General features: G+C 40.3%; 1 protein-coding gene across 2 annotated transcripts; it reads left to right on the forward strand.

The window, feature by feature from the left end:
• Positions 1–292: 292 nt before the first annotated feature.
• On the forward strand, positions 293–14,184 carry LOC114688381 (zinc finger protein 260-like). Of its 2 annotated transcripts, XM_028862976.2 has the most exons (5): positions 293–437; positions 4,924–4,983; positions 10,938–11,064; positions 11,266–11,326; positions 11,873–14,184. In XM_028862976.2, exons 1-5 carry the CDS (start codon positions 435–437, stop codon positions 13,899–13,901), a joined length of 2,280 nt encoding a protein of 759 aa, XP_028718809.1. In that variant the 5' UTR covers positions 293–434; the 3' UTR covers positions 13,902–14,184. The 2 variants fall into 2 exon arrangements, with proteins under 2 accessions (XP_028718809.1, XP_028718810.1); XM_028862977.2 differs by lacking the exon at positions 4,924–4,983 and having other exon boundaries at positions 294–437.
• The last annotated feature ends 12,119 nt before the right edge of the window (positions 14,185–26,303 follow it).

Below are 26,303 nucleotides of genomic sequence, written 5' to 3' on the forward strand. Positions count from 1 at the left end.
CCAGACCTGTTAGGTTTCCTTTGTGCTTTCTCAGTTTCATAGCAAAACCTGACTAATTCCCCAGAAAAGAGTCCTATTGAGTGCAGGAATAGTTCAGGGAAGACTTTGCAGTCCAGCCCCAAGTTCTGCAGCAATGTCAATCTTTACAAGTCTGGGGCTGTTCTGTGCCTGGGGTGAAAGCCAGGGCTGCCAATCACTGGGCTCCCTCACTTCACAGCTCTCTGTCTCTAAGGGAGCTGTTTAGATCACTCAGGTCTCAGTAGCCAATTAGGACCTCGAGATGGACTGCCAGTCAGAATGGGGAGGGCACTTCCGGTCCATTATGCTACAGGCTCTGAGCTTCCACGCTTGAGGGCGGGTCTCCTATTCTGTGTGCTGGGCTGTGACACCTTTGCTGGGAGCCCTGAGGAGAGCAGGCGAGCTCCCTATTCGCCATGGTGAGTGAGGGGCCGTTGTCCACACAAGGAGAGGAGCCGGGGGAGCCGGTGTACGGTGTCCTCCGGGGCTGTGGACATGGCGTCTGGTTTCGGTGTCTGGAGTGATTCCCTTTAGTCCCCTGAGGTCCCTGCAACTCCCAGGCAGAAGCGGGACCTGTGAGTGATTTATCGCTGGCGTTTGCGCCTTCACAGAGCACGGGGAGTGTGAGCCTTTGTGTGGAAACATGCTTGTCACTGTTCAGGACTAGGGTATGCGCTGTTTTTACTGTCGCCAGAGATGGCAGATTTTTTAACTCGCAGAGCCCTGGTCACTCTCATGCCTTCCAGAAGTTCTGCAGTTGGCACCAAACATTCAGGTGTAGGATCCGTCTGCATTTAATTCTGTGCAGGGCGTAAAGTCTGTGTCATTAACACATTTGCTTGTAGATGCCAGGGTGGTGCAGTCACGTAAGTCGGTAAGGCCACCCTTCCTGGGTTTTCTGGCCTCGTGTCACATTTGACTCTATTGTGTTTTTATTTCTAAGTTGGCTCTCATGGTCTGTTGATCTCTTTATTCTTTTCCAGACAGTACAGTCTCCCCCCCCCCCCCCAGGTTTTCTCTGTGTAGCCCTGTGCTGGAACTCACTCTGTAGACCAGGCTTCCTCAAAATCCCAAGTGCTGGGTTTAAAGGTGTGTGTCGCCACCACTACTGCCCAGTTCAGTAGTCTTTATTGCAGTTTTATTCAAAGTTAGAAGTCAGATGGTGTCACAGTGTGTACTGTTTATTCCACATGTATTGATACATTTTTCATTCACAATTACCTTTTGTCATGTGATTTCTGTGTGTAGCATAAATTGTTAGACTTTATTAGACTTTTGCTGTATATGTGGCTCAAGTTATGTATTGTTGAAATATAATATTGACATAATAGTCACATGGTTGCTTTCTACTTAAGGTTAGTCCAGCTCCCTGCTACGGAAGCCTATCCTCCATTAGGCACAGTTCCCAGTAGGAGCCATACCTCTCCAAAGTTAAATGTGCACTGTTACACCCTTTCTTAAAAAGACTCTTTAGGTTTGCATGAATATAGGAGGAGATGGTCCCTCTGGCCTAGGCAGGTAAGCCTCATGCAGCTAGGGAACAGAGCAAAGAATTCCATGATCCCAAACAGAGACAGCTGAGTCCATTGACATGTTTCACCAACTGACTGTAACTGTTGAAGCCAATTGTTGTCATCCAGGTCTTTCACTCTCTCCTCAGTCGCCAAACACAAGATGTTGCTTGGCCCCATTTTCTCCCAATTGAGTCTGGTCTGGGCTGTGATCAGGCAGATTTGTGACTCTCCATGTTTGCTGGACTGAAGACTTTTGGGTTTAATTTATTAAAATGGTGGTGGTGGTACATGATTTTAAACCAGGGACTTGGGAGGCAGAGGTCAGCCTGGTATGTAGAGCGAGTTATAGGGCAGCCAGAGCTACAGAGAGAAATTCTGTCTGGAAAAAAAAAGTTAAATAAAATTTAAAATTTTTGTAGCCTTGTGTGGCACATCTACCTAGTTGGAATGCATATTGCAGATGAGATCATCTACAACAGTCACACTTCAGTCCACCAAGAGACTTCCTTTATTGCTTCCACCAGACCTGATCCAAGTTTCCCAGATTCTGCAAGGAAACTTGGTAGAGAATGAAACAAGGGATAATGCCATGCATTCAGAGAAAAGGTAGGGACTTAAACCTAAGTTTGGAGACCTTGAATTGTTTAATCTCTTCTTAGATGGGGTAGGGAAGGTTATATTAAGGAAGCCTATAATCTAGCCAGAGGAGTTGGCTCCCTCTATTTGGAGGAAATATTTTTCCCTTTTGTTTCTCTCTCTGTCTCTCCTTTTCTCTGTCTTCCCCTGTTCCCCTCTCTCTGTTTTCCTTATTATCTTTCACTCTTTTGCTTTAGAACTCTTTCTTCTTAGGTTGTATTCCTGTCATCTTTCATATTTTTTCACAGCTTCAGGCTCCTATCTTTGAATGGTTGGCCCCAATTAGTGAAAGTAAATGTGTAAATAAGGAGATACACCCTTGTGGGAGTAGGTGTGTCTTGTTTGTATAGGTGTGTTACTATAGGCGGGCTTTGAGGTTTCAGTAGGCCGGCGCAAGGCAAGTGTTTCTTTTGTCCTGCTGGCCTGTGTATCAAGAAGTAACTAACACTCAGACCCATTCAGAAATGGAACCTTTTAATACCATCAGGTCCTGATCAACTTGTCTGCTTAGTTTGGAAAGCATCAGAAGAGGCAAATTTAGTCAAACCATTGGTACTTGCCCACCAAGTAGTCTCAGGGCTTTGGAAATATTGTTGTTATCCAGATGAATTAATCCATAAAGTAAAAAATTAATTTGGGCTGACCCCTAGTCATAGCAAGTCTGTCAGTCAATGGGCTGACAGTCTGGTTAATTCTTATTCCAAGTAGTATGACAGGGGCAAGGTATCTAAACATAACCAGCAATCTTGGTCTATTTCTGGGTAGGAATGATTTAGTTCATCCTCAGGGTCCCTTCCTGTCGCTAGAGTCTAATTCTGTAAATATTTCCTATTTCCCAAAGGCCAGACTCTTTTTGATGAAAATTTCCAGGAAGCATTAGTTTCACAAACCCAGTTTTTGTAATGGAAACTCCCCCCTACCTTTTTTTTTCCTGGCAACCACGGGACTTAACACAAAAGTATGCATAGCATTGTAAACTGTATTTCTTTCTCAATAGATAAACTCCAACATCTTTCCTTTCTGTGGACATTTAAAGATAGCATCAGTGAGCAGAAGTCAAATGAATATGGGTTGCTGCTCTGTACTTACATTAGGTAATACCTTCTGTGTATCTGTCTTTAGTTCCCAGGTCCAGGCCTAAGGGCAGTGGGGGTTGCAGCATGACCCTGTATTCATACAAAAGACTCCAAGAGAAGGTAGAGGGATGAGGAGTAGAACGACTTTGGGATCAATGAAACCTAATTTTAATGGGTCCATAGTCCAGAGACAGTCCATGTGTCAGTATCTGTGGCCTCGGCTTTCTTGACCTGGGTGTAGTGGATCCATGGTGTAATGCTAACTATCTTCACTGCCATATTAGTAGAGAGAATCACTTTTTTAGGTCCTTTCCAGGTTAGTTCCAATGTGGCTTTGTCTACTTGCTTGACCCAGACAGTATCATTGGACTGGAAAAAGGGTAAACTGGTGGTGGACTTCATGGTCAGTTACATCTCTAGGACTGGAGTACCTGTAGTGACAAGAAATTAATGATTAGATTGTTCTGTGAACTATTGGTTTCTGAGCCTGGGAAGCATTGGAGAAGGTTTTTCAAGCATAATCTCAATAGGGGAGCAAATCCCTCCTTATGTTGTGTGCAGTTGGCCAAAGCAAAGAAAGGTAAGGAGGCCTATCCATTCCTTGGTAGACTCTAATGAGAATTTTGTTAATTTTTTTTTTCAATTTATGTCCTGTTTATTCTTTTTACCTGGCCAGAACTCTGAGGTCTGTATGCACAATGATATTTTCAATCTATGTGTAAACCTTTGGCTGTTAATAGATAGAGCTTTGGCTATGAAAGACTGGCCATTGTTGGACCCCATTGCTAGGGGGAGCCCAAATCTTGGGACCAGTTCCTGGAGGAGATTTTTAAGCTACTATTTGAGTTATTTTAGTCTGGTTGGGGAACACTTTTACCAACCAGGAAGGGGTTTCTATAAAAACTAGTAAGTACCATTATCCTCCCTGGGCAGGACAGATCTTGATTAAGTCATTTTCCCAGAGTTCTTCGGTGTCTTGCTCTATCATTTGAATGCTTTTCTGGGTAAGGGCTCTCTGTTTTGGATTGACTTGAGTACAGACCTGGCATCTGGCTGAGACATCCCTTGCTAGGGTACACTAGTCTAGGTATACTGGACCTTGGTCTGATTCAACTCTGAAAGTTTTGTGAATGCCACATGAGTAGTTTGGTGAAGGTTAGTTACCAACAGTCCTGTCAGTTGTTTTTGGGAGAAAGAATCTTCCCTCTAGTGTCCTCCATAATTCTGTGGTTTGAACTGTCAGTTTTATCTTACCATGGAGTCTCAGACAGTAAGAAGTCATGGTACGTCATCAGAATATCATTTGACTTCCCAGGTTCCAGACTATCAAGAGACTCCACTGGTCTGGTGTGTAGCCAGAAGCCCAGCAGCGGAAGACAACAATTTATAGGGGAAGCCAAATAGCTTCTAGGTTGGGCAAGATTTTTTTTTTAAAGACCTTTTTCTACATCGTGAAAAGCCCTCTTTATAGATCATACTGTGGACATGCTTGACAGTATAAACATAGTGATTGTCCATGTGTATGGTGGAGGACTTTCCTTTTCCCCACCTGAGATCCTAGGTCAGATCTATCAGTTCTGCTCTCTGGGCTGAGGTACCCGGTGTGGTTGCTAATTTTTTCAGTTAATGGAACTGCTACAGCTCCCATGTACCTGGTTTCATCTTTCATCTCTTGACAGTCATGGATGAGCACCTTTGTCAACACAGAAGAGGGTTGCCTCACACATGTCATGTGTGCTGTGAGTATAAGATCTTTACACAAAGTTAACTTGTTTGTTTTGTTTCATTAAACTAGCATTAGCCTTGATTCCTGTTAGACAGATGGGCCAACCTGTAGCTACAGGCTCCAGTCATTTGAACAGGTACATCACGGAACATTTCTATAGCTTCAAAGTTTGGGTTAAGACACCCTTTGTTTTGTGCTTTGTAGACAAACAGATGAAAAGGTTTTGAGACATCTGGAAAAATCTATGGCTGGAGCAGAAATCATAGCTGTTTTTAAAGCCTTCAATGGCTTTTGTTCGGTCTCAGTCCACATTAGGGGCTCAGGGCCCCCTTTGTGTTGGTGTATAGAGGCCTTGCCATTTCCAGAAACACTGGTATCCAGTTATACCTAGGAACTCTTGAACCTGCCTCTTAGTCTTTTGTGTTGGGATCTGAAGGATGGCAGCATTGCTACTCTGAGACAGGCTTCTTTTGCCTCCCGGCAGCTGGTAGTTAAGATAGTCTTCTAGCAATAGTGGAGAGGGTGTCTGAACTACCCATTCCTGTAATCAGATTTGTCATTACTCTAATGATGCTAAGACCCACAGCCAAGCACTAGCCCAAGCTCCTGGAGTTCAGTTGAAGAGAGGGAGGAGGAATTATAGGAGCAAGTGGGCATCAAGATCATGATGGGGAAAACACAGAGGCAGCTGACTTTAGCTGGTGGGAGCTCATGAACTCTGGAGTGACAGCTGAGGAACCTGCATGGATCAAAACTAGGACCTCTGAGTATAGGTAACAGTTATGTGCAATTTCTACAGTGTGTGATTTAGAAATGAAATACGAATTTGTCCTGGGCCAATAGGAGACCAGGTGGTGATGCCTGTTACATGGTTAGCTTTTCCACTGGCAAGAGTTAACAGATTTTAAAACTAATTTGTCACTTTTACTTTCTTTTTGATCTCTTTCAAGAAGTTTTTCTGTATCTCTGTATTATACTTTGATTTAATCAGTACATTCATTTAACTGAGTATAAAGTCTCACACCTGTTATCCTAATTTTTTGGAGGGAGATGCAGAAAGTTCAAGACTAACCTGGTCCAAATAGTGATACATAACTCAATGTATGAGTGGATATTATTAAATAGATAATTTGCAAATTAAAATGAAGTGCTTTTTCTTGAAACTATTTCTCCTAGAGCTCATTTTGATCATTTGGGATCTTTATGTGTTACTTAGAGACACTTTTTGAGATAGGATCTCACTGTGCTAAGACTGACTTTGAACTTCTGATTCTCTTGTTTCCTCCTCTCAGCAGGTAAGATCACAGGTGTCAAGTCTCCATGTCTATCTGACAAAGACCTTTCACTAAAGGCTTAATTTAGTGAGAGCTGTTCTACAGGCTGCAGTCTTTAGCCTCATACTCAATGTTTTATTTTCAGAGCCATACATAATTATATAGGGATGTGGTGGGTGTAATGTGACAAGGAAGGACTGTTCATTTGATTCTATGGACTCTTGCTTGTGGAAGGAAATTCCTGATTCCTTTAAGTATAGCCATTGCTGGGGCTTTCTGTAAGTATTCTTACTCTAAAGTAAGAAGACATGTGCATGTCTTCTGCTGGTAATGACACTCAGAAACTGAAGCTACATTGTAGTTGTACTTAAACAGTTTACAGAGGCTGGAAAGATGGCCAAGCTCTGAGTGTGCATATGGAGTTTCCTGAAGACAGAGATCAGTTCCCAAGTCCAGGATGACAGTTTGACTATGAAAGAATCGATACCTGTTTCAGACTTGTGGCCTTTCATAACTCTTTTGTGACAGGGATCCCAAGTGCTTTGCTCTTCTTTCTCCTGGGATATTCTTGTGTGAATCTTTTTGTGTTCTTGTTTCTTGAGGCAAGGTCTCATTGCACAGGTTGTCCAAAAACTCCCTGTTTACCCATGAATGACCTTGAACTTCTGATCCTTCTACCTTCACCTCTCAAGTGCTGGGATGACAGGCATTCCAGTCTGTCTTAGTTAGGGTTTCTAGTGCTGTGAAGAGACACCATGAACATGGTAATCCTTATAAAGGAAATCATCTAATTGGAGTGGCTCATTTATAAGACAGAGGTTTATTCCATTATCATCATTGTGGGACATGGCATCATGCAGGCTGACATGGTGCTGGAGAAGTAGCTGAGTCCTACATCTTGCAGGGAACAGAATGTGGTCTGAGATACTTAGTGGTAATTTGAGCATATATGACATCCCAAAGCCCACCTCCACAGTGACACACATCTTTCAACAATGTCACACCTACTGCAACAACACCATACTTCCTAATAGTACCACTCCCTTTGGGAGACATTTTCTTTCTAACCACCACATTGTCTTTGTCCCCTTTATAGAACAGGATTGAACTGAGAGATTCATGCATGCTAGGCAAATATGCTTCCAACTGAGCTACATCTCAGATCCTATAATCCTTTTCTATTTAATAGGGTTTTAATTTTAATTTTGTTATCTATGAATGTTTTTCCTCCTTATATGCCTGTGTACAGAGTGTATTCCTGGTGCCATGTAGACCAGGAAATAGTTTGATCACCTTGAACTGGAGTTATAGGTGGTCCTGAGCCACCATTTGCATGCTGGGAAACAAACCCAGGTCCTTTGGAGGAGCATCAAGTGCTGGTAACCACTGAGCCCTGCAGTGACCCTAAGTGATCTGATTCTACTCATCCCTCAAATCTCTAGTTTTCCAAAACATTTATGTTTTAGGTCAGATCTTTTATTTCATTTTTCTTCAAATTATTGTTTGATGGTATGGGTATCGTGTTTTTCCTGAATGTATTTCCATGTACCATGTGCATGTCTGCAGTCTCAGAATGCCAGAAGAGGATATTAAATTGTCTGGAACTGGAGTTACTGATTATTGAGTCTCCATGGGGTTGCAAGGAATCAAACCTAGCTCTTCTTGAAAAGCTGGCAATACTCTTTAATCACTGAGCCATCTGTAAACTGCCAGAGATCTAAACAACAAAGTAGGTCATGTTGCTATACACATTATTTATATTCTCAAAACCTAAAACCTGACAGTAAAGTTCCTTGTAAAATCAACTGCTCCCAAGTCCACTGTTTTTCCTTTCTCTATTGATATTGCTATAACCATGTTTAGGTGCTGTGGGTTGCCAAGTACATTATCACCTCAGGACATTGCACCTCATTTTCCCTTTGCCATGAATGGTCACCTCCCGTGTGTCCCTTATTTCCTTTGTGTCACTGAATGAGGAAGCCCAGCTCTTCTTACCACTCTAAAATCTGCAGCCATAAAACCCAGAGTGGTAGATTGTGTCTATAATCCTAGTATGCTGTGGATATCACTCTATATAAATAAAACACTGATGGCCAATGACCAGACAGGAAGTATAGGCGGGACAAGGAGAGAGGAGAATTGGGGAGACAGGAAGAAGGAGGGAGAGACACTGCAGCCACCGCCAGGACAAGTGACATGTAAAGACGCTGGTAAGCCACCAGCCACGTGGCAAGGTATAGATTTATAGAAATGGGTTAATTTAAGATAAAAGAACAGTTAGCAAGAAGCCTGCCATGGCCATACAGTTTATAAGTAATATAAGCGTCTGAGTGATTATTTTATACGTGGATTGTGGGACTGTGGGGCTTGGTGGAACCTGGAGAGAAGCCCTCCAGCAACACTAGCACTTAGAAATTAAGGCAGGAGTATCAAGTGAAGGGCTATCAAGATTACAAAGGGCAGTTAAGGTCACTTGGGGCTACAAGTACACCATGTGTTAAATATAATAATAACCTGCAGCCTTAGTGTTGGGTCTAGAGCTCATGGGGCCCAATGAAGAGACTGTAAGACTTTATTGCATGAAGCCATGAGATGAAGCCTCAGTTTCACTTTGGGATAACAATATGTTGAGGTACCCAAGCTTTTAGACACATGCCATGAATAGCTGTATGTAGGAAGTGGAAATAGTGAAAGAGAGAGATATATGAGAAGTTGCAGAAAGAAAGAGCTGAGTAAACCCTTTGAAACTGAAGCCCCAGGTGCCTGACCCAGAGCTGCACGATTTGGTGTTTGCCCTGCATGGCTTCAGACTTGGCCTGGTCCAATCTTTCCTTAATTCCATGAAAGGGAAATGTATATTCTATTCCACTGTGTGTTGGGTTGATAGGATTCTTGTTTTGATATTACATGAGGTCATAGTCAAAGATTGCCTTGTGTGTCAGAAGAAACTGGACATTCAAATGGTATTGGGACCATTACATAATATGGGAATCTTTGAAATCAGACTAAATGCATTTTGCATCATGGCTTGACTGTGAGCCTGTCATGACCTGTGTCAAAATGTTGAGGGTTGAATGCCAAACCTTTCAGGTATTGTGCTGAGTTTGAGCATTTGTCTTTGGTATGGGCCTTCATTGGTGACTTACAAAACCCTTATGAGTAGGAGCCTTTCTGGAGGAATATAGTCTCACCACATTCCTTTGTTTTGGTGAAAGTGAGTAGCCCCCTTCCTTCTCATGTAGGCACGCCGTCACCACCAATAGAGACTCTATGCTTAACTAATGTAAGAGAAAGTAGAAGCAATTGCTTTTCCTGCCTAATCCATGTTTCTTTCCTGATATTTTTATGTTTATATTTTTGGTAGATCAAGTCAGGTTTTTGTACATGTCAGGCATTTGCTCTTGTGCTTAATTTTGCCCACTTGATGACTTTTGAATGTTGGCGTGTTTGTAATTTTGCAGAGCAAGAATGTGTGCATTCATGAAATTAATAGTGATCTCTTGAGTCACTGAATTGAAGGTGTGTAACATTGTCCCTACTTTTGTCCCTATGTTTTATATTGTTTTGAAATGTCTGAAATTCTTGAAGAGATAGATAGATAGATAGATAGATAGATAGATAGATAGATAGATAGATAGAGATAGATAGGTAGATATGTACCATTTGTCTTCCTGGCATTTAATGAAGCCAGAGGAGAGCATTGGATTCTCTTGATCTGGAGTTAAGAATAGTTGCTAAAAACCTGTGAGTGCTGGGACCTGATCTAGGACCTCTTCAAAAGCAACATTTGATTTTTTTTTTTTTTTTTCTGAGACAAGGTTTCTGTGTGTAACAATCCTAGCTGCTCAGGAACTTGCTTTGTAGACCAGGCTGGCCTGGAACTCACAAAGATCCATCTGCCTCTGCCTCCCAAGTGTTAGAATTAAAGGAGTGCCAGTAGCACCCAGTATAACAGGTGATCTTATCTGTTGACCCATCCGTATATACTCTATCCCTTTTGTTGTTTGTTTTACTGTTTTAGGAACAGCATTTACTTTACTAATGTTCTTGAGAACTCATTGATCTGTCAGTCAATAACTTCTTAAAAATGCTTTCCTTCCTGAGAATTATTAGCCTTACAGTTCAATAGGGGTCACTCCAGTTTATGGTAGACAAGTGTAAAACTGGTGTGAATGTTTAACTCTAAGGAGGAATTTTGAGTGAGGCCTGAGTGCTTTCTGTTTTTTAGTTTGAGACAGGGTCTCACTATGTACCTTTGGCTGTCCTGGAAATCTCTACTTAGACTAGGCAGGCTTGAAAAATCACAAGGTTTCACCTGTCTCTGCCTCTCAAGGTTTGGGATTAGAGGTGTGCACCACTACACCCTTATTGTCTATCCTTTCTTGAAGTTAAAAATTTTGATAAAATTCTGCTGATATATGCCAGTGTTACTCTGTTTGCATGTCTCTGTGTATATTCCTAGGCATTTCTCCTGATGTGCCGTATTCTACTCTGTGGGCACTAGAATGGAAGGTGTCATTCTCTTTTGATGTTTCCTTTTAAAATGAGTTGGTGACTGCATTTGATATTTACTGACCCATGTCATAGAATGTTTGAGTACACAAAATTATGTAAATATATTCTCAATGAAGTGTACGTTTGCAATTTAGTCAGTCTCACCATTTTAATTACAAACATATATGGGACATTTTAGGATGCGGTGACCTATGAGGATGTGCATGTGAACTTCACTCATGAAGAATGGGCTTTGCTGGATCCTTCCCAGAAGAGTCTCTACAAAGATGTGATGCTGGAAACCTACTGGAACCTCATTTCTACAGGTAAGAATGTGAGCTTTCTGTCAGTTTTTAACTTAAGGGGACAAGCTTTTCTTGGATATTGATGCTCTTCTGTTATTTTTGAATATGAAAGGGGAACAGTAGTGAATAAATCAGGCATGATACTAAGATTCATGATAGTAATTTCAAATGTGCTTAATTTTCAGTAATGTATCACATACACTTTCTGGTACTATGTTTTAGGATACAAATGGGAAGACCATAATATTGAAGAACATTGTCAGAGTTCTAGAAGAAATAAAAGGTAACTTTCAATTGCAAAGTGATATATACATATGTCTGAAGAAATGTTAATGTACCGTGAACTTTCAATGAAAAGCCACTATGTAAATAAGTATAGCTTTGTGATGATTACTAAATTGTCACAACACCATGTACTCCAGTGTCAGGTAGCTGATCATTGTTTGCAAAGCATTCCATTAAGGACAAGACAAGGAAACAATGCCATAATAGATGTCACATTTTCAATCATAGCCGTGTGAAAGGCATGTTGTTGAACTGTCCATCCACTTGTTGTCATGCCTTCTAATTATTATATAAGGTATACACATTGATGAGGGGATTAGTGTGTGTCTTAAGACCTTTTATAAGCAAAGCTTCCATATTAAAGCTAGTGTTCCTCATATACTTGTAGTGAGTGACTTAACATAGTTTAGTAAGAGGAGCACTTTATTAGAGATAGGAGGTTGTCTTGGTGTAGAAACATGAATCCCTATTCCACATCTGTTTGACACACGAAATGTTACTATGTGAATGCAATGTGAAAACCTTTGTTATCTCCCTTTACCAGGGATGTCATCTGTCACTCTGGATACAAGGCATGTGACCATAAGGGATATGGAAAGAAGCATTGTAGTTCTGTCTTTGTCAGAAAAATTAAAAGATATGTAGTAGTTTCCACTATGAGAAGACATGATGACTGTGATACAGGTTTACAATTAATTGGTTTTCCAACTTCAGTGGGAATACATCAACAAACTCTCATTGGAGAAAAACCCTTTGAGTACCAGGAATATGGAAATTCATCTCTCTCTACTGGTTCACTGTGCACATATAGTGTGGCTCACAGTATAAGAAAATGTTATGAATGCAATCAGTGTGATCAAACTCTGAGTTCTTCAAATTCTCTTCAAAGATGTGAAAAAGCTCATGTGGGAAGAGAAATTAATAAATGTGAGTCATCTACTAAAGGCTTTAGCCATTACAGGCATCTTCAAACACACCAACCAACCAATAATGAAGAGGTTCTCTATGAATGTAAGCAATGTGATAAAGCCTTTATATCTGATTGCTATTTAAATGTACACCAAAGAACTCATTTTGAAGGAAAACCCTATGAATCTAATCAAAGTTATAAAGCCTTTGAACGTCACAGTCTTCATCAAGTACATAGAATACAAACTAGACAGAAAAGGTATAAATATCATCAATGTGATAAAGCCTTTGCATGTCCCACTTATCTTCAAGTACATAATAGAAGTTATACTGAAGAGAAATCCTATGAATGTAATCAATGTGGCAAAGCCTTTACACGTAACAGTCATCTTCTTACACATCTAAGATGTCACACTGGAGAGAAGCCCTATGAATGTAATCAATGTGGTAAAGCCTTTGCTCAGAAGAGTAGTCTTCACATTCATGAAAGAAGTCATAGTGGAGAGAAACCCTATGAATGTAATCAATGTGGTAAAGCCTTTGCACGGAGGAAGAATCTTCTCTCTCATCAGAGAAGTCATACTGGAGACAAACCCTATAAATGTAATGAATGTGCTAAAGCCTTTGCAGAGAAATATAAGCTACTCAGTCATGAAAGAATTCATACTGGAGAAAAACCCTATGAATGTAATGAATGTGGTAAAGCCTTTGCAGGAAAGAGTAACCTTCTCAGTCATGAAAGAATTCACACCGGAGAGAAACCCTATGAATGTAATGAGTGTGGTAAAGCCTTTGCAAGGAAGAGCCATCTTCTCTGTCATGAAAGAAGTCACAATGGAGAGAAACCCTATGAATGTAGCGAATGTGGTAAAGCATTTGCACAGAAGAGTTATCTTCTCAGCCATGAAAGAAGTCATAGTGGAGAGAAGCCCTATGAATGTAATCAATGTGGTAAAGCCTTTGCACAGAAGAGTAGTCTTCTCAGCCATGAAAGAAGTCATAATGGAGAGAAACCCTATGAATGTAATCAATGTGGTAAAGTCTTTACACAGAAGAGTAGTCTTCACAGTCATCAACGAATTCATACTGGAGAGAAACCCTATGAATGTAAGCAATGTGGAAAAGCCTTTACACAGAAGAGTAGTCTTCACAGTCATGAAAGAAGTCATAGTGGAGAGAAACCCTATGAATGTAATCAATGTGGTAAAACCTTTGCAGGGAAAAGTAGTCTTCGCAGTCATGAAAGAATCCATACTGGAGAAAAACCCTATGAATGTAATCAGTGTGGTAAAGCCTTTACCCAGAAGTGTAGTCTTCACAGTCATGAAAGAAGTCATAGTGGAGAGAAAGCCTACGAATGTAATCAATGTGGTAAAGCCTTTTCATTGAAGAAATATCTTCTCAGTCATGAAAGATTTCATACTGGAGAGAAACCCTACGAATGTAATCAGTGTGGTAAAGCCTTTGCAACAAAGAGTAATCTTCTTAGTCATGAAAGAATTCATACTGGAGAGAAACCCTATGAATGTAATCAGTGTGGTAAAGCCTTTGCAACAAAGAGTAATCTTCTTAGTCATGATAAAATTCATACTGGACAGTACCATATGGATCTAATCAATGTGGTAATTTCAGAAGTGAGCTGCCATGTGGGTGCTGGAAACTGAACTTTGTTTTCTACAAGGGGTATTTTCTGGAGTCCAGCTCCATAGGTGTTAATGTTTCAAAGATGATATTGGGCCTCAGCAAGGGAAGGAGACTGCTATGATTTGAGGGTGAATCAGGATAACTGCTGCTTTATTGAAAAAAGGCCTACACCTTTATACTCTATTAGTTTCAACTCAAGCAAGATTGAAAGAAGACTTAATGATTCCATGATGAAAGCAGCCATCAACCTCATCACAGCATTTTTCCTGAGGTAAAAAGCAATAAATTAAGCAAGTATCTAAATTCCTTTCTGGATGTGAGCCCATTTTTTTCCTTTCATAGTGTGCGTTCATTCTTGGGACCAGGTGTATCCAGTTAAGTTCTGTAATCTTGGTGTAATCAGTGGGATACTATGGGGATTCTTGTATGGGAGTAGTTATAGTTATCACACTATAATTCCATGGTGGTGGGGATTTTTTTCCATGAATTTTGCTTAAAGAGACTGCCATTGTATACATCCCCTCATCCACTGTTTTAGCCCGCAAAAAAATTCCCACAGGAAAAGGCATAAGGAAACTTCATAACATATTTGTGAGAATTATTAAAATGAAAGTAAAAAGATGTTGGAGAATTAAGATCTGCAATGTTGAAATGCTGGAACTTTGTCAAGCAGCAATAGTCATGGTGCAGTCCATGCCAGGTACTAAACTGCCATCTCTCATTCCTTTTTATTTCTTTTAAGATTTAATTTATTCTTATCTTTGTGAATGCACTTGCACAGTGTAGTTTGAAATCAGATGGTAGCCAGTGGGACTCAGTCCTTCCTTTCTGCCATTTGGGTACTAAGGGCCAAACCATGTCCATCAGTCTTGACTGCAAGCACCTTTACCTGCCGAACCATGCCAGGACATTCCACTGAGCTCTCCCAACCCCCCCCCCCTTTTCTTGTTAATCATTGTTTTGGGGTTCTGTTTTTAAATTTATTTATTATGTATATAGTATTCTGCCTACATGCCAGAAGAGGGCACCAGATTGAATTGTAGATGGTTATGAGCTACCATGTGGTTGCTGGGAATTGAACTCAGGACCTCTGGAAGAGCAGCCAGTGCTCTTACCCTCTGAGCCATCTGTCCAACCCATGTTTTGGCATTTTTTAAAAAATTAGGCTCATGAAGTTCAGGCTGACCTTTAACTCATGACCTTTCTGCTCACACCTTATTGGGGTGGCAGGTTTCACCATCATGCCTTGTTTATGCATAGGACTTATGAATGTTGAACAAGCGTTCTATCCAATGACAGCCATCTGATATGAAAATATTGATGTAGCTGAGTTGTTCATACACAGGTCCACACTGAGACTGTCTCCCAAAACTAAACAAAAACTGCAAATACACACACATTTTTTAAAAGAAATTGTGTTTGTGTTTTGGGACAGTCTGTCTCAGTTGCCTAGGCTTGCCTAGAACTCACACTATAGCCCTTGAATCCTGACCCTTGGACTTGGCTAAGTACCTAGAGAACAGGGTTGGGCTACTGAGTGAACAAACCAGAGCACAGAGAGACTTAACTATCTGTCTGGGGATACACAGCTAGTAGCCAGAGGTACATGACAAGTTCAGAATGTTCCTAGGGTCAGGTTGGAATCAAGAACCTTCCTTGAGGTGGAGTGCCACCAGTTCAGCATGGAAGGATGGGAACAGGCCCAGGATCTAATCCTCTTTGGGGTCTAAATGTCCTGAGAGTCTTAAATGGGCTATGGCCACAAATGCAGTGTGAGGCATTGCTTATGAAGAAAGAGATAAATACTATGGAGGCCATGGTTATGGCTCTGCTTCAGCTTTAGTGGCCCCATATAGAGGGCAAGTGAGCATGCCAGGGCCAGAGCTGTGCCCAGGAGTCCCTGGACATGGACAAGGAGAATGATGAAAAGGAAGCTTCCCTCCTGCTCACTGTTGGGGCACACTAAGTTGAGATTGCACGAAACTGAAGAATTTCTTAGATGGGAAGATTTTTGTAAAATTCTTTCACTTCTAACATGGGAAACTGAGGCACAGAAAATAAAGGCAGTCTTGGCAGGAGCAATTCTGAGTATTGATGCTCCAACTGGTTATTGTAACCATGGTAACAAGTGTGCACTTATGTCCCTCTGGAAACTGATGGAGGTGAAGCAACTCACACAAGGTCACAAGGTAATAAATGGATCATAAGCCAGGGTTTTAATCTAGTTTCCCATGTGTACCTTTATAATGTTTTGTAGATTGCATGTATTTATTAATGGAGGAGTGAGCTCATGCATGTGTGGAGGTCAGAGGACTACTTACAGAGTAGAATGTAACAGAGTGAGAGGCTGGCTTCCAGTCTGCTCTAGGGTAGCAAAAGAATACCTTAGAGTAGCCAGGTCTCAGGAAAAAATTCTTAAATATGTAAAAATGTTGTTAGGAAAAAACAGGCTCACATGTTCTGAATGTAACTTTATTACTGTCTCTTGTAATAATTCTTCTCTACAGAAAATATAAGTACAAGAGCTACATATTGAAGGTTATACTACATCCTTTAAGTAAACAATAGAGCCCTTCTATAAACACATAAGAAATAACAAGGTTTTTCTCTCAGGTGAAAAAATTTCACTGACCAAAACCAAGACAATGCTTGGGTGTCAGCCAGATTCCCTGATGTATAGTCTTTGAAGGTGGTACAAAGGCACAAGATAAGAGACAGTGACCTAGAAAGCATCCCAAATCTTAAAGATATATTCTTCTACTTTATACAAAAGTAGCTATACCTAGCTGCTATATAGCTAGACCTTGAATTTTATAATGTAAAAAATGAGGTTAGAAATCCGTGCAGAAAGTCAAGTATTGAAACTGAGTTTTGTCTTTAATGTTATCTATCAGGCTTTTGTTGCAAGCACAAAAACTGGCACTGAAGTCGTTCCGTGCCAGACCTTGTTAGCCACTTGGAAACTTGTCCTCAAGCATTTTGTCTCTGGGGCAACTAGTCTGTTTTGAATTTGCTGAGTTCTTTAGCTAAAGGCCTGGCTATGAAGATAGATTTTATTCACCCAAATTACATAATTTTGCCCCCAAAGTGTAAAACACACCACCAAAGAGCTGTGGAAAGAACTCCATAGCTATTCTTTTTAGGAATGTATATTAGTGGCACATGAAAAAGTTACAGACAGAAACAACTAGTCTTTTCAGTCAGTAACCCCATGGCTCTGCCAAATGGGGCTCCCCAACAGGGAGTTATACATCTAGTGGGTCAACTTATTAAATACTAGTTGTCATAGCTGTATATTCTTTTAGTGGCCCCTGGCATTACCTGAATCCATTTTCTCCTTCAACAACGTGTTTCCAAGGGATGGAACTCATGTAAAAACAGGCTTGACAACAAGTGTCTTTACCCCCAGAATCATCTCACTGGCCCCCAGTTGTTTCATTTTGTGTATGTTCTTTGTATGAATGTGCATGTGTGGAGGTCTAAGCTCAAAGTGGGGCATCCCATAAATTGATATTGTAGCATGAACCTTAAAAGTTTTTATTAATAAAATAAAACCTGAGGCCAGTTATTGGGGTGAATGCTGGAAGATCAGAGAAGCAGAATAAGCCACAGCTACCTCACCTTGCCAGTTCCTCAATTGATCATGTTTCCTCAGACTAGAAGCCTCTGAGTCCTTATCCAAATAAATCTCAGCTGAACTGCTTCTGGAAAGCCCGAAAGCTTAATCAGTTCTAGTTCCTGGTCCTCATGCCTTATATAGCTTTCTGCTTTATGCCATCACTTCCTGGGATTAAAGGCTCATTTCCTGGGATTAAAGGCCTGAGTCACCATGCCTGGCTGTTTCCAATATGGCCTTGAACTCACGAGATCCATACGGATTTCTGCCTCTGGAATGCTAGGATTAAAGGCGTGAGTGCCACCATTTTCTAGCCTCTGCATCTAGTGGCTGTTCTGTTCTCTGACCCCAGATAAGTTTATTAGGGTACAAAATATTTTGGGGAACACAATACCACCACAAAATATTATAATCCAAGTTGACTTTATGGGTTATTGAGCATGGCAAGTCAACTCTAGACTCTAGAGCTCCCCAAGATGTGCCAACAGAGACCCTAAGAACAGGGAAAGCATGGTAGCTGTCTATGGCCAAATAGACAAAAGTATTTGCTGACCTGAAGACCAGACAGTGTCTGGTTTCTCTGTGCTGTAAGTAGACAGGGCTTTGAGTCATTAAAACATAATCTGTGTTTTTGATTGTGGTAACAAATCACATCCCCATAAATTCATAGCTGTATTATCTGCATATGCTTTAATTTTCCTGTTTGTCCTTCTGGTCCTATACACTTGACCCCTTTTACACTTTGTTTTACCTGAGTCAAGTTTGAATCCTTAGAAGCTGAATATTTCTCTCCTGAAGAGGCCAATCTGGATGCCAAGATTTGATGAATATCAAAATATAATTTGGAATCCCTTCAAGGGTCACAAAATATTTCTTTCTTTGGAACTTTTTTTCTTCCCAAACATTTAAATTCATGATGAACATTTTCAGCCCCTGGGGTATAAAATAGAAGTTCTGAGTTGGGTCAGCTCCCGTCCTTCATCTAGGACCCTGTACCAAGTTGTATAGTGAAAAGGTCCCTGGTTTTGTTCTAGCTCGGGGTGGCCACACATGAAGCCCCTGACCTCTCCAGATTATAGAACTTCCCAAGGAAGCCTTTATGCTAAAGGAGACTTTGAAGTTGCAGCAGGGTATCCTGGCTAGTGAGGAGGAGGAAGTGCTGAGAGGCCAAATAACAGTCTTGCTGCAGAGTACTGAGGTACTACTGAATCTATGGAGCATGGTCAGGTGGTGAGGCATAGAGACAGAGCAGTTGCTATACAGAGAGGGTTAGCTAGCTGGATCCAGCCTGGGTGAAGTGCCTCAGGGACATGTCCCTACTTCACCTATCTATGACCACTGAAATGGGGTTTGGATTTAGGTGCAGAGGTACATGGTTGTGTCTTGCTATAGATGTAGCTGATATAAGTGCAGGATTTTGAAGACTCAGTGCTGATGTTCAGTCTCCATCATTCACCTCTGCAAATTGAAGCCTAAGGGACCACCTTCCCTAGCCAGCAGGGTGATAACAGGATTCACCATGCACTGGGAAATCAGCCTGGGACCTTACCAATGGTACTCAACTGTCCTCATCACACCATGACTCCCCACACTCTGCCTGTGATTCCTATTACTCTGCAGTACTTCAGTTCATTTTACAACTTCCGATATGCCACCTACATCACAAGTATCCACCTGGGAGTATAAGCTCACTGTGAAAGGGAAACAACCACTGTGGAACATGGACTGATGGCAGGAATGTGGCAGATGGGCTCAGAAAATAGTTTGAGATTCTGGATCCAAAACTCAGTTATGGCAATAAACACGAGCACAACAAAATATTTAAGAATCCAGGGAATGTTGTTGCTCAGGGGTAAAGCCCCTTCATAGAAAAGCCCATGATTTTTTCTAGAGATAATTCAAAATAAGGTCCCAGCCTTCTGGAGTACACAGAAGGTATGGCAAAGGCTGGCATTGTACTGCTGAGTTCAGATCATGAAGAGACAGACAAGGTAATGCTTTGTCATTGGGAAATGCCTGGAGTGGGCATGCTGGAAGCCCTGATATCATATTTGATCCAATTATTCCTTGTCAGCATCTTGACTTCCAGAGTTAGATTACACAATGCTTTATTAATTTAAATTTTTTTAACTGCTAATGAGAACAGATAATAGCTGCAGAGAGATATTGCATTGAACAAAAAAACTTCTGAATTAAATCAGTTTCTATATTTTAAAGATGTGTTGACCTCAGAATGAAAACTGGAATATATGTTGAATTGAAGAGATTTTGCCTTTGTTTTCACAGGAGAAGAAAAGCAGTGGATACCATCTAGATTCATAAAGATTAGATTTGAACAGGAGGGACCTGCTGAATAAGGAGAGGTGATAGTTCATCAGACAGCTTGGTCATTCAATCCAAACTAAATTATAAAGACTAATGAATGTCTTTCATTTGATCAGGCAAGAAAAAATAAAAAAAAAATAGTTTTGAATGAGGATAATTTACCAAAGGCACACCTTACTTACTGGCATGAAATGAAACATGTTTTCTTATACCATATGTCTTAATTCCATGTTACAATATTAGACTGTAGATTGTCACATGGCCCATGCCATTTTGAACATCAGCTTTTGAGTTTTCTTATTAATTAAAAAGGATATTTTGTTTTTTGTTGTTAAAAATCACATTTAAGAGATTAAATTTTTTAAAGTAAATTCAAAAGGTTACTACAGTTCAAAGTTTTCTCATAAATCTCTTAGAGTCAAAGTGATTTGGACCTAAGATAAGATATTTGAGCAGAGCAGTGTTAGCCCATGCTTTTCATCCCTGCAGAGACATACTTCTCTATAACTTGTTTTCTAAAATCTCTTTATTTTTTTTATTTAAGAAAAATTTCCACTCATTCTACATATCAACCACTGATCCTCCTCCTATCCTTTCTCCTGCTTTCCCCCAACTCCCCTCCAACCCACCCTCCATCTCCCCCTCCAAAAGGGTAAGGGCTCCCATGGGGAATCAATAAAGGCTGGTACATTCAGTTGAGGCAGGATCAAACTACTCCCCCTGCAACAAGGCTGAGCAATGTGCCTCACCATAGGTAATGGACTCCAGAAAGCCAGCTCATGCAGTAGGGATAGATCCTGATCCCACTGCCAGGGGCCCCTCAACAGAACAAGCTACACAACAGTCTCCCACATTCAGAGAGCCTAGTCTGGTCCCATGCAGGTTCCACAGCTTTCAGTCTAAGGTTTGTGAGTTCCTACAAACTTGGTTCAGTTGTCTCCGTAGATTTCCCCATCATAATCTTGACACCCTCCCCCCTTGCTCATATAATCTCTCTTCTGCTGTGGGATGTTTTGTATGGCAAATGTGTTGCTCTGATTGGTTAGTAAATAAAACACTGATTGGCCCATGGCTAGGCAGGAAGTATAGGTGGGACTAACAGAGAGGAGAAAAGAAAGAACAGGAAGGCAGAAGGAGTCACTGCCAGCTGTCACCAGGACAAGCTGCATGTGAAGATGCCGGTAAGCCATGAGCCACGTGGCAAGGTATAGATTTATGGAAATCGATTAATTTAAGCTATAAGAACAGTTAGTAAGAAGCCTGCCATGGCCATACAGTTTGTAAGCAATATAAGTCTCTGTGTTTACTTGGTTGGGTCTGAGCAGCTGTGGGACTGGCGGGTGACAAAGATTTGTCCTGACTGTGGGCAAGGCAGGAAAACTCTAGCTACACTCTTCCTTCTCTTCAACTAGAAACCTGGAGCTTGCTCTGGTGGTTGACTGTGTATCTCTGTATCTCCTTCCATCAGCTACTATATGAAGGCTCTATGATGACAAAGTATTCAACAATCTGATTACCAGGGTAGGCCAGTTCAGGTACCCTTATTCACCACTGTTGCTAGTAGTCTAATCTGGGGTCATCCTTGGGAATGCCTGGGAATTTCCTTAGCATGAGGTTTCTCCCTAACCCCACAATGTCTTCTTCCATCAAAATATCTTTTTCATTGCTCTCCCAGTCCATTGCTCCCCCAGCTCGACCATCCAGTTCCCTCATGTTCTCACTCCCATTACCTCCCCTCTATTGCATCCCCCACAACCAATTTACTCATGGAGGTCTTATCTATTTCCTCTTCAAATGGCAATCCATGCATTCCTCTTAGGGTCCTCCTTGTTACTTAGTTTCTATGGAGCTGTCGATTGTAGTCTGGTTATACTTTGCTTTACATCTAGTATCCACTTGGGGGAGTACATACCATGTTTGTCCTTCTGAGTCTGGGTTACCTCACTCAGGATGATATTTTCTAGTTCCATCTATTTGTCTGAAAATTTCATGATGTCATTGTTTTTTTACTATTGAGTAATACTCCATTTTGTATATGTGCCACATTTTCTTTATCCATTGTTTGGTTGAGGGGCATCTAGGTTGTTTCCAGGTTCTGACAATTATGAATAATGCTGCTCTGAACATAGTTGAACAAGTATCCCTGTGGGATGATTAATCATCCCTTGGGATATATGCCCAAGAATGATATCATTGGGTCCTGAGATTAATTGATTCCCAATATTCTGAGAAACCACCATACTGATTTCCAAAGTGGCTGGACAAGTTTGTACTCCCAACAACAGTGGAGGAGTGTTCTCCTTGCTCCACATCCTCTCCAACATAAGCTGTCATCTGTTTTTGATCTTAGCCATTGTGACAGGTGTAAGATGGTATCTCAGAGTCATTTTTATTTGCATTTCCCTGATGACTAAGGAGGTGGAGCAATTCCTTAAATGTCTTTGGGCCATTTGGGATTCTTCTGTTGAAAATTCTCTGTTTAGTTCTGTACCAATTTTTTTTTAACTTGGATTGCTTGATATTTTGATGTCTATTTTCTTGAGTTCTTTTTCCTTCTTTCTTCCTTCCTTCCTTCCTTCCTTCCTTTCTTTCTTTCTTTCTTTCTTTCTTTCTTTCTTTCTTTCTTTCTTTCTTTCTTTCTTTCTTTGAGGGTTTCACAGGGTTTCTCTGTGTAGCTTTGCGTGTTTCCTGGATCTTGCTCTGTAGACCAGGCTGGCCTTGAACTCACAGAGATCTGCCTGGCTCTACCTCCCAAGTGCTGGGATTAAAAGCATGCACCACCACTGCCCGGCTGAGTTCTTTATATATTTTTGAGATAAGCCCTCTGTCAGATGTGGGGTTGGTGAAGATCTTTTCCCATTTTATAGGGTGTCATTTTGTCTTATTTACTATGTCCTTTCCCTTACAGAGACTTCTCGGTTTCAGGAAGTCCCATTTATTAGTTGTTGATCTCAGTGTCTGTGCTACTATGGTTATATTTAGGAAGTAGTCTCCTGTGCCAATGCATTCAAGGCTACTTCTTACTTTCTCTTCTATCAGGTTCAGTGTGGCTGGATTTACATTGAAGTCTTCAATCTACTTGGACTTGAGTTTTGAGCATTGCAATATATGTGGATCTATTTGCAATCATCTACATGTTGATATTCAGTTATGCCAGCACCATTTGTTGATGATGCATTTTTTTCATTGTATAGTTTTGGCTTCTTTGTCAAAAATCAGGTGTTCATAGGTACATACCTATGAATTCTGATTAATATCAGAATCTTCAATTTGATTCCATAGGTCTACATGTTGGCTTTTATGCCAATACCAAGCTGTTTTTATTACTATAGCTCTATAGTAGAGCTTGAAGTCAGGGATGGTGATGTCTGTAGAAGTTGATTTATTGTAAAGGATTGTTTTAGATTTCCTGGATTTTTTTGTTTTTCACATATAAAGTTGAGTATTGTTCTTTTGAGGTCTGTGAAGAATTGTGTTGGGATTTTGATGGGGATTGCATTGAATCTGTAGATTGCTTTTAGTAAGATTGCCATTTTATTATGTTGATTCTACCTATCCATGAGCATGAGTGATCTTTCCATTTTCTGCTATCTTCTTTAATTTCTTTCTTCAGAGACTTAAAGTTCTTGTCATATAGGCCTTTCACTTGCTTGGTTAGAGTTAACCCAAGGTATTTTATAATATTTGGGGCTATTGTAAATGGTGATGTTTCTCTGATTTTTTCCTCAGCCTGTTTATCATTTATATACAGGACGGCTACTGATTTTTTTGAGTTAATCTTGTATCTTGCCACATTGCTGAAGATGTTAATCAGCTGTAGGTAGAATATTTGGGGTCACTTATGTAGACTATCACATCATCTGCAAATAGGAAAGGTTGGCTTCTTTATTTCCAATTTGTATCTCCATGATCTTTTGTTTTCTTATTGCTTTAGGTTTGACTTCAAGTACTATATTGAATAGATATGGGGAGAGTGCACAGCCTTGTCTTGTTCCTGATTTTAGTGGAATCACTTTGAGTTTTTCTCCATTTAGTTTGATGTTGGCTATTGTCTTACTGTACATTTTTTTTTTAGCTCTGTTCCTTTTTTTTTCTGATTTCTCCAATACCTTTATCATGAAGGAGTGTTGGGTTTTGTCAAAGGCTTTTTTTTGTATCTAATGAGATGATCATGTTTTTTTTTCTTTCAGTTTGTTTAAATGATGGATTAGATTGACAGGTTTTCATATGTTGAACCATCCCTGCATCTCTGGGATGAAGTCTACTTGATCATGGTGGATGATTTTTTATGTGTTCTTGAATTTGATTTGCCAGTATTTTATTGAGTATTTTTGCATAAAAGTTCATGAAAGAGATTGGTCTGTAATTCTCTTTCTTTGTATGGTTTGGGTGTCAGGGTAACTGTAGCCTCATAGAAAGAGTTTGGAATATTCCTTCTGCTTCTGTTGTGTGGAACAATATGAGGAGTATTGGTATTAGCTCTTTGAAATTCTGATAGAATTCTGCACAGAAACCATCAGGCTCTGGGCTTGTTTTTTTGGTTGGGAGACTTTTAATGAGTGCTTCTATTTCCTTAGGGGTTATAGGTCTATTTAAATTGTTTACATATGATCTTGAGTTAATTTGTATATGTGGCACCTAACCAGAAAACTGTCCATTTCTTTTAGATTTTTTCCAATTTTCTAGAGTAAAGGTTTTTGAAATATGACCTGATAATTCTCTGGATTTCCTCATTGTCTGTTGTTATATCTCTCTTTTGATTTCTGAATTTGTTAATTTCCATATTCTCTCTCTGCCTTTTGGTTAGTTTGCATAAGGGTTTGTCTATTTTGTTATTTACTCAAAGGACCAACTCTTTGTTTCACTGATTATTTGTATTGTTTTCTTTGTTCCTATGCTATTGATTTCAGCCCTCAATTTAATTATTTCCTGTCATCTATTTCTTCTGGGTGAGTTTGCTTCTTTTTGTTCTAGAGCTTTCAGGTATGCTGTTATGTCACTACAGTGAGATTTCTTCAACTTCTTTATGTGGGAATACAGTACCATAAACTTTCCTTTTAGTACTGCTTCCATAGTGTCCCATAAACTTGTGTATGTTATACATTCATTTTCATTGAATTCTAGAAATCCTTTAATTTCTTTATTTCTTCCTTGACCCAGTGATGATTCAGTTGAGCTCTGTCTATGGCTCTAATAGCTCTGACCTCCGGGTAACTTTATTTATTAACATACAATTAAAATCATATTTCAGTACAATTAGAATACCACCACACCTAGGTTCTCATTTGAAAGCCCTGGAGGAAACTCTCAATAAACATGACAAGGGACCTAATAAGCAGAAGGGCAAGACCATACAGGTTGTAACATCTCCAAATGGCTCTCATACAATGGCTTATCCTGTTATCACCCATGAGAAGCCAGCAGATGACACACACCCCGAGCCATATATGACATATACATTACAACCAATTTCAACAAGAGCCTTTAAAAATATAAAGGAAGCAGTAGTTACCTATGGGATACACTCCACATATGTAAAACAGATGTTAAATTTGTGGTCTACTTCACATAGAATCATTCCAGATGACTGGCATCAGTTAATTTCAGCTGTTCTAGAATATAGCCACCAGTTCCAGTGGACAAGCTGGTTGAGAGAAGAGGCAAAAAATTTAGAACAACAAGGTAAACTCAGAGGTTTTGTGATCTCCCAAGATCAAATACTTGGTGAGGGATGTTTCGCTGACAGGAATGTACAAGCCACTTATGATGAGCATACAATATCCCTATGCTGTACAGTAGCTCTAAATGCTTAGGGGAAAATTCCAGAACCTGGAAAACCAACTGTGGTATACACAAAGATATTTCAGGGACCTCATGAACTCTTCACTGATTTTTTACAAAGGCTGAACATAGCTATAACAAGAGCTGTGTCAGATAAAGAATTAAGAAAAGTATTAACTGAGTCCTTGGTGTTCGACAATGCTAATGCAGAATGCAGAAGAATACTTATACCATTAAAGATCAGATAAGCTCCTTTGAAAGAATGGATTCAATATACTAATGGTGTTGAGTCCTTTAACTACAGTAATGATGCTTGGATAGGAGAGACAAATCCCAGAGGTGAAAGAAGGCCCCGTAATACCAAATGTTTTAAATGTGGTACACAAGGTCATTTTTGTAAGAACTGTACATGGGGTACTCCTAGAAGTAATACTCCTTCTAGGAATAGCCTAAACAGGAGACCCCAACCACCTCCTGGATTATGTAGAAGATGTGGCAAAGGCCAATATTGGACCAGTGAGTGCAGATCAAAAATAGATATACAAGGCAACCCTTTACTGGCGAGAAACGCCTCAGGGGGCCTCTTTCAGGTACCCAAATCAAACAGTATGAACATTCCCAGCCACTGTGGAAGAAATTCCTCTCCAGGACAACTGAATAAACGAATGCCTAATGTAAAAACTGATACTGCAATGGATGA

This window comes from Peromyscus leucopus, chromosome 22 (assembly GCF_004664715.2).
Source record: "Peromyscus leucopus breed LL Stock chromosome 22, UCI_PerLeu_2.1, whole genome shotgun sequence".
NCBI lineage: Eukaryota > Metazoa > Chordata > Mammalia > Rodentia > Cricetidae > Peromyscus > Peromyscus leucopus.

Excerpts from the sequence above, each read along its gene's own strand:
- LOC114688381 (XM_028862976.2), top strand. Across the intron at positions 11,065-11,265 it reads CTGGAACCTCATTTCTACAG|GATACAAATGGGAAGACCAT; the intron begins GTAAGAATGTGA and ends ACTATGTTTTAG. Across the intron at positions 11,327-11,872 it reads AGTTCTAGAAGAAATAAAAG|GGATGTCATCTGTCACTCTG; the intron begins GTAACTTTCAAT and ends TCCCTTTACCAG.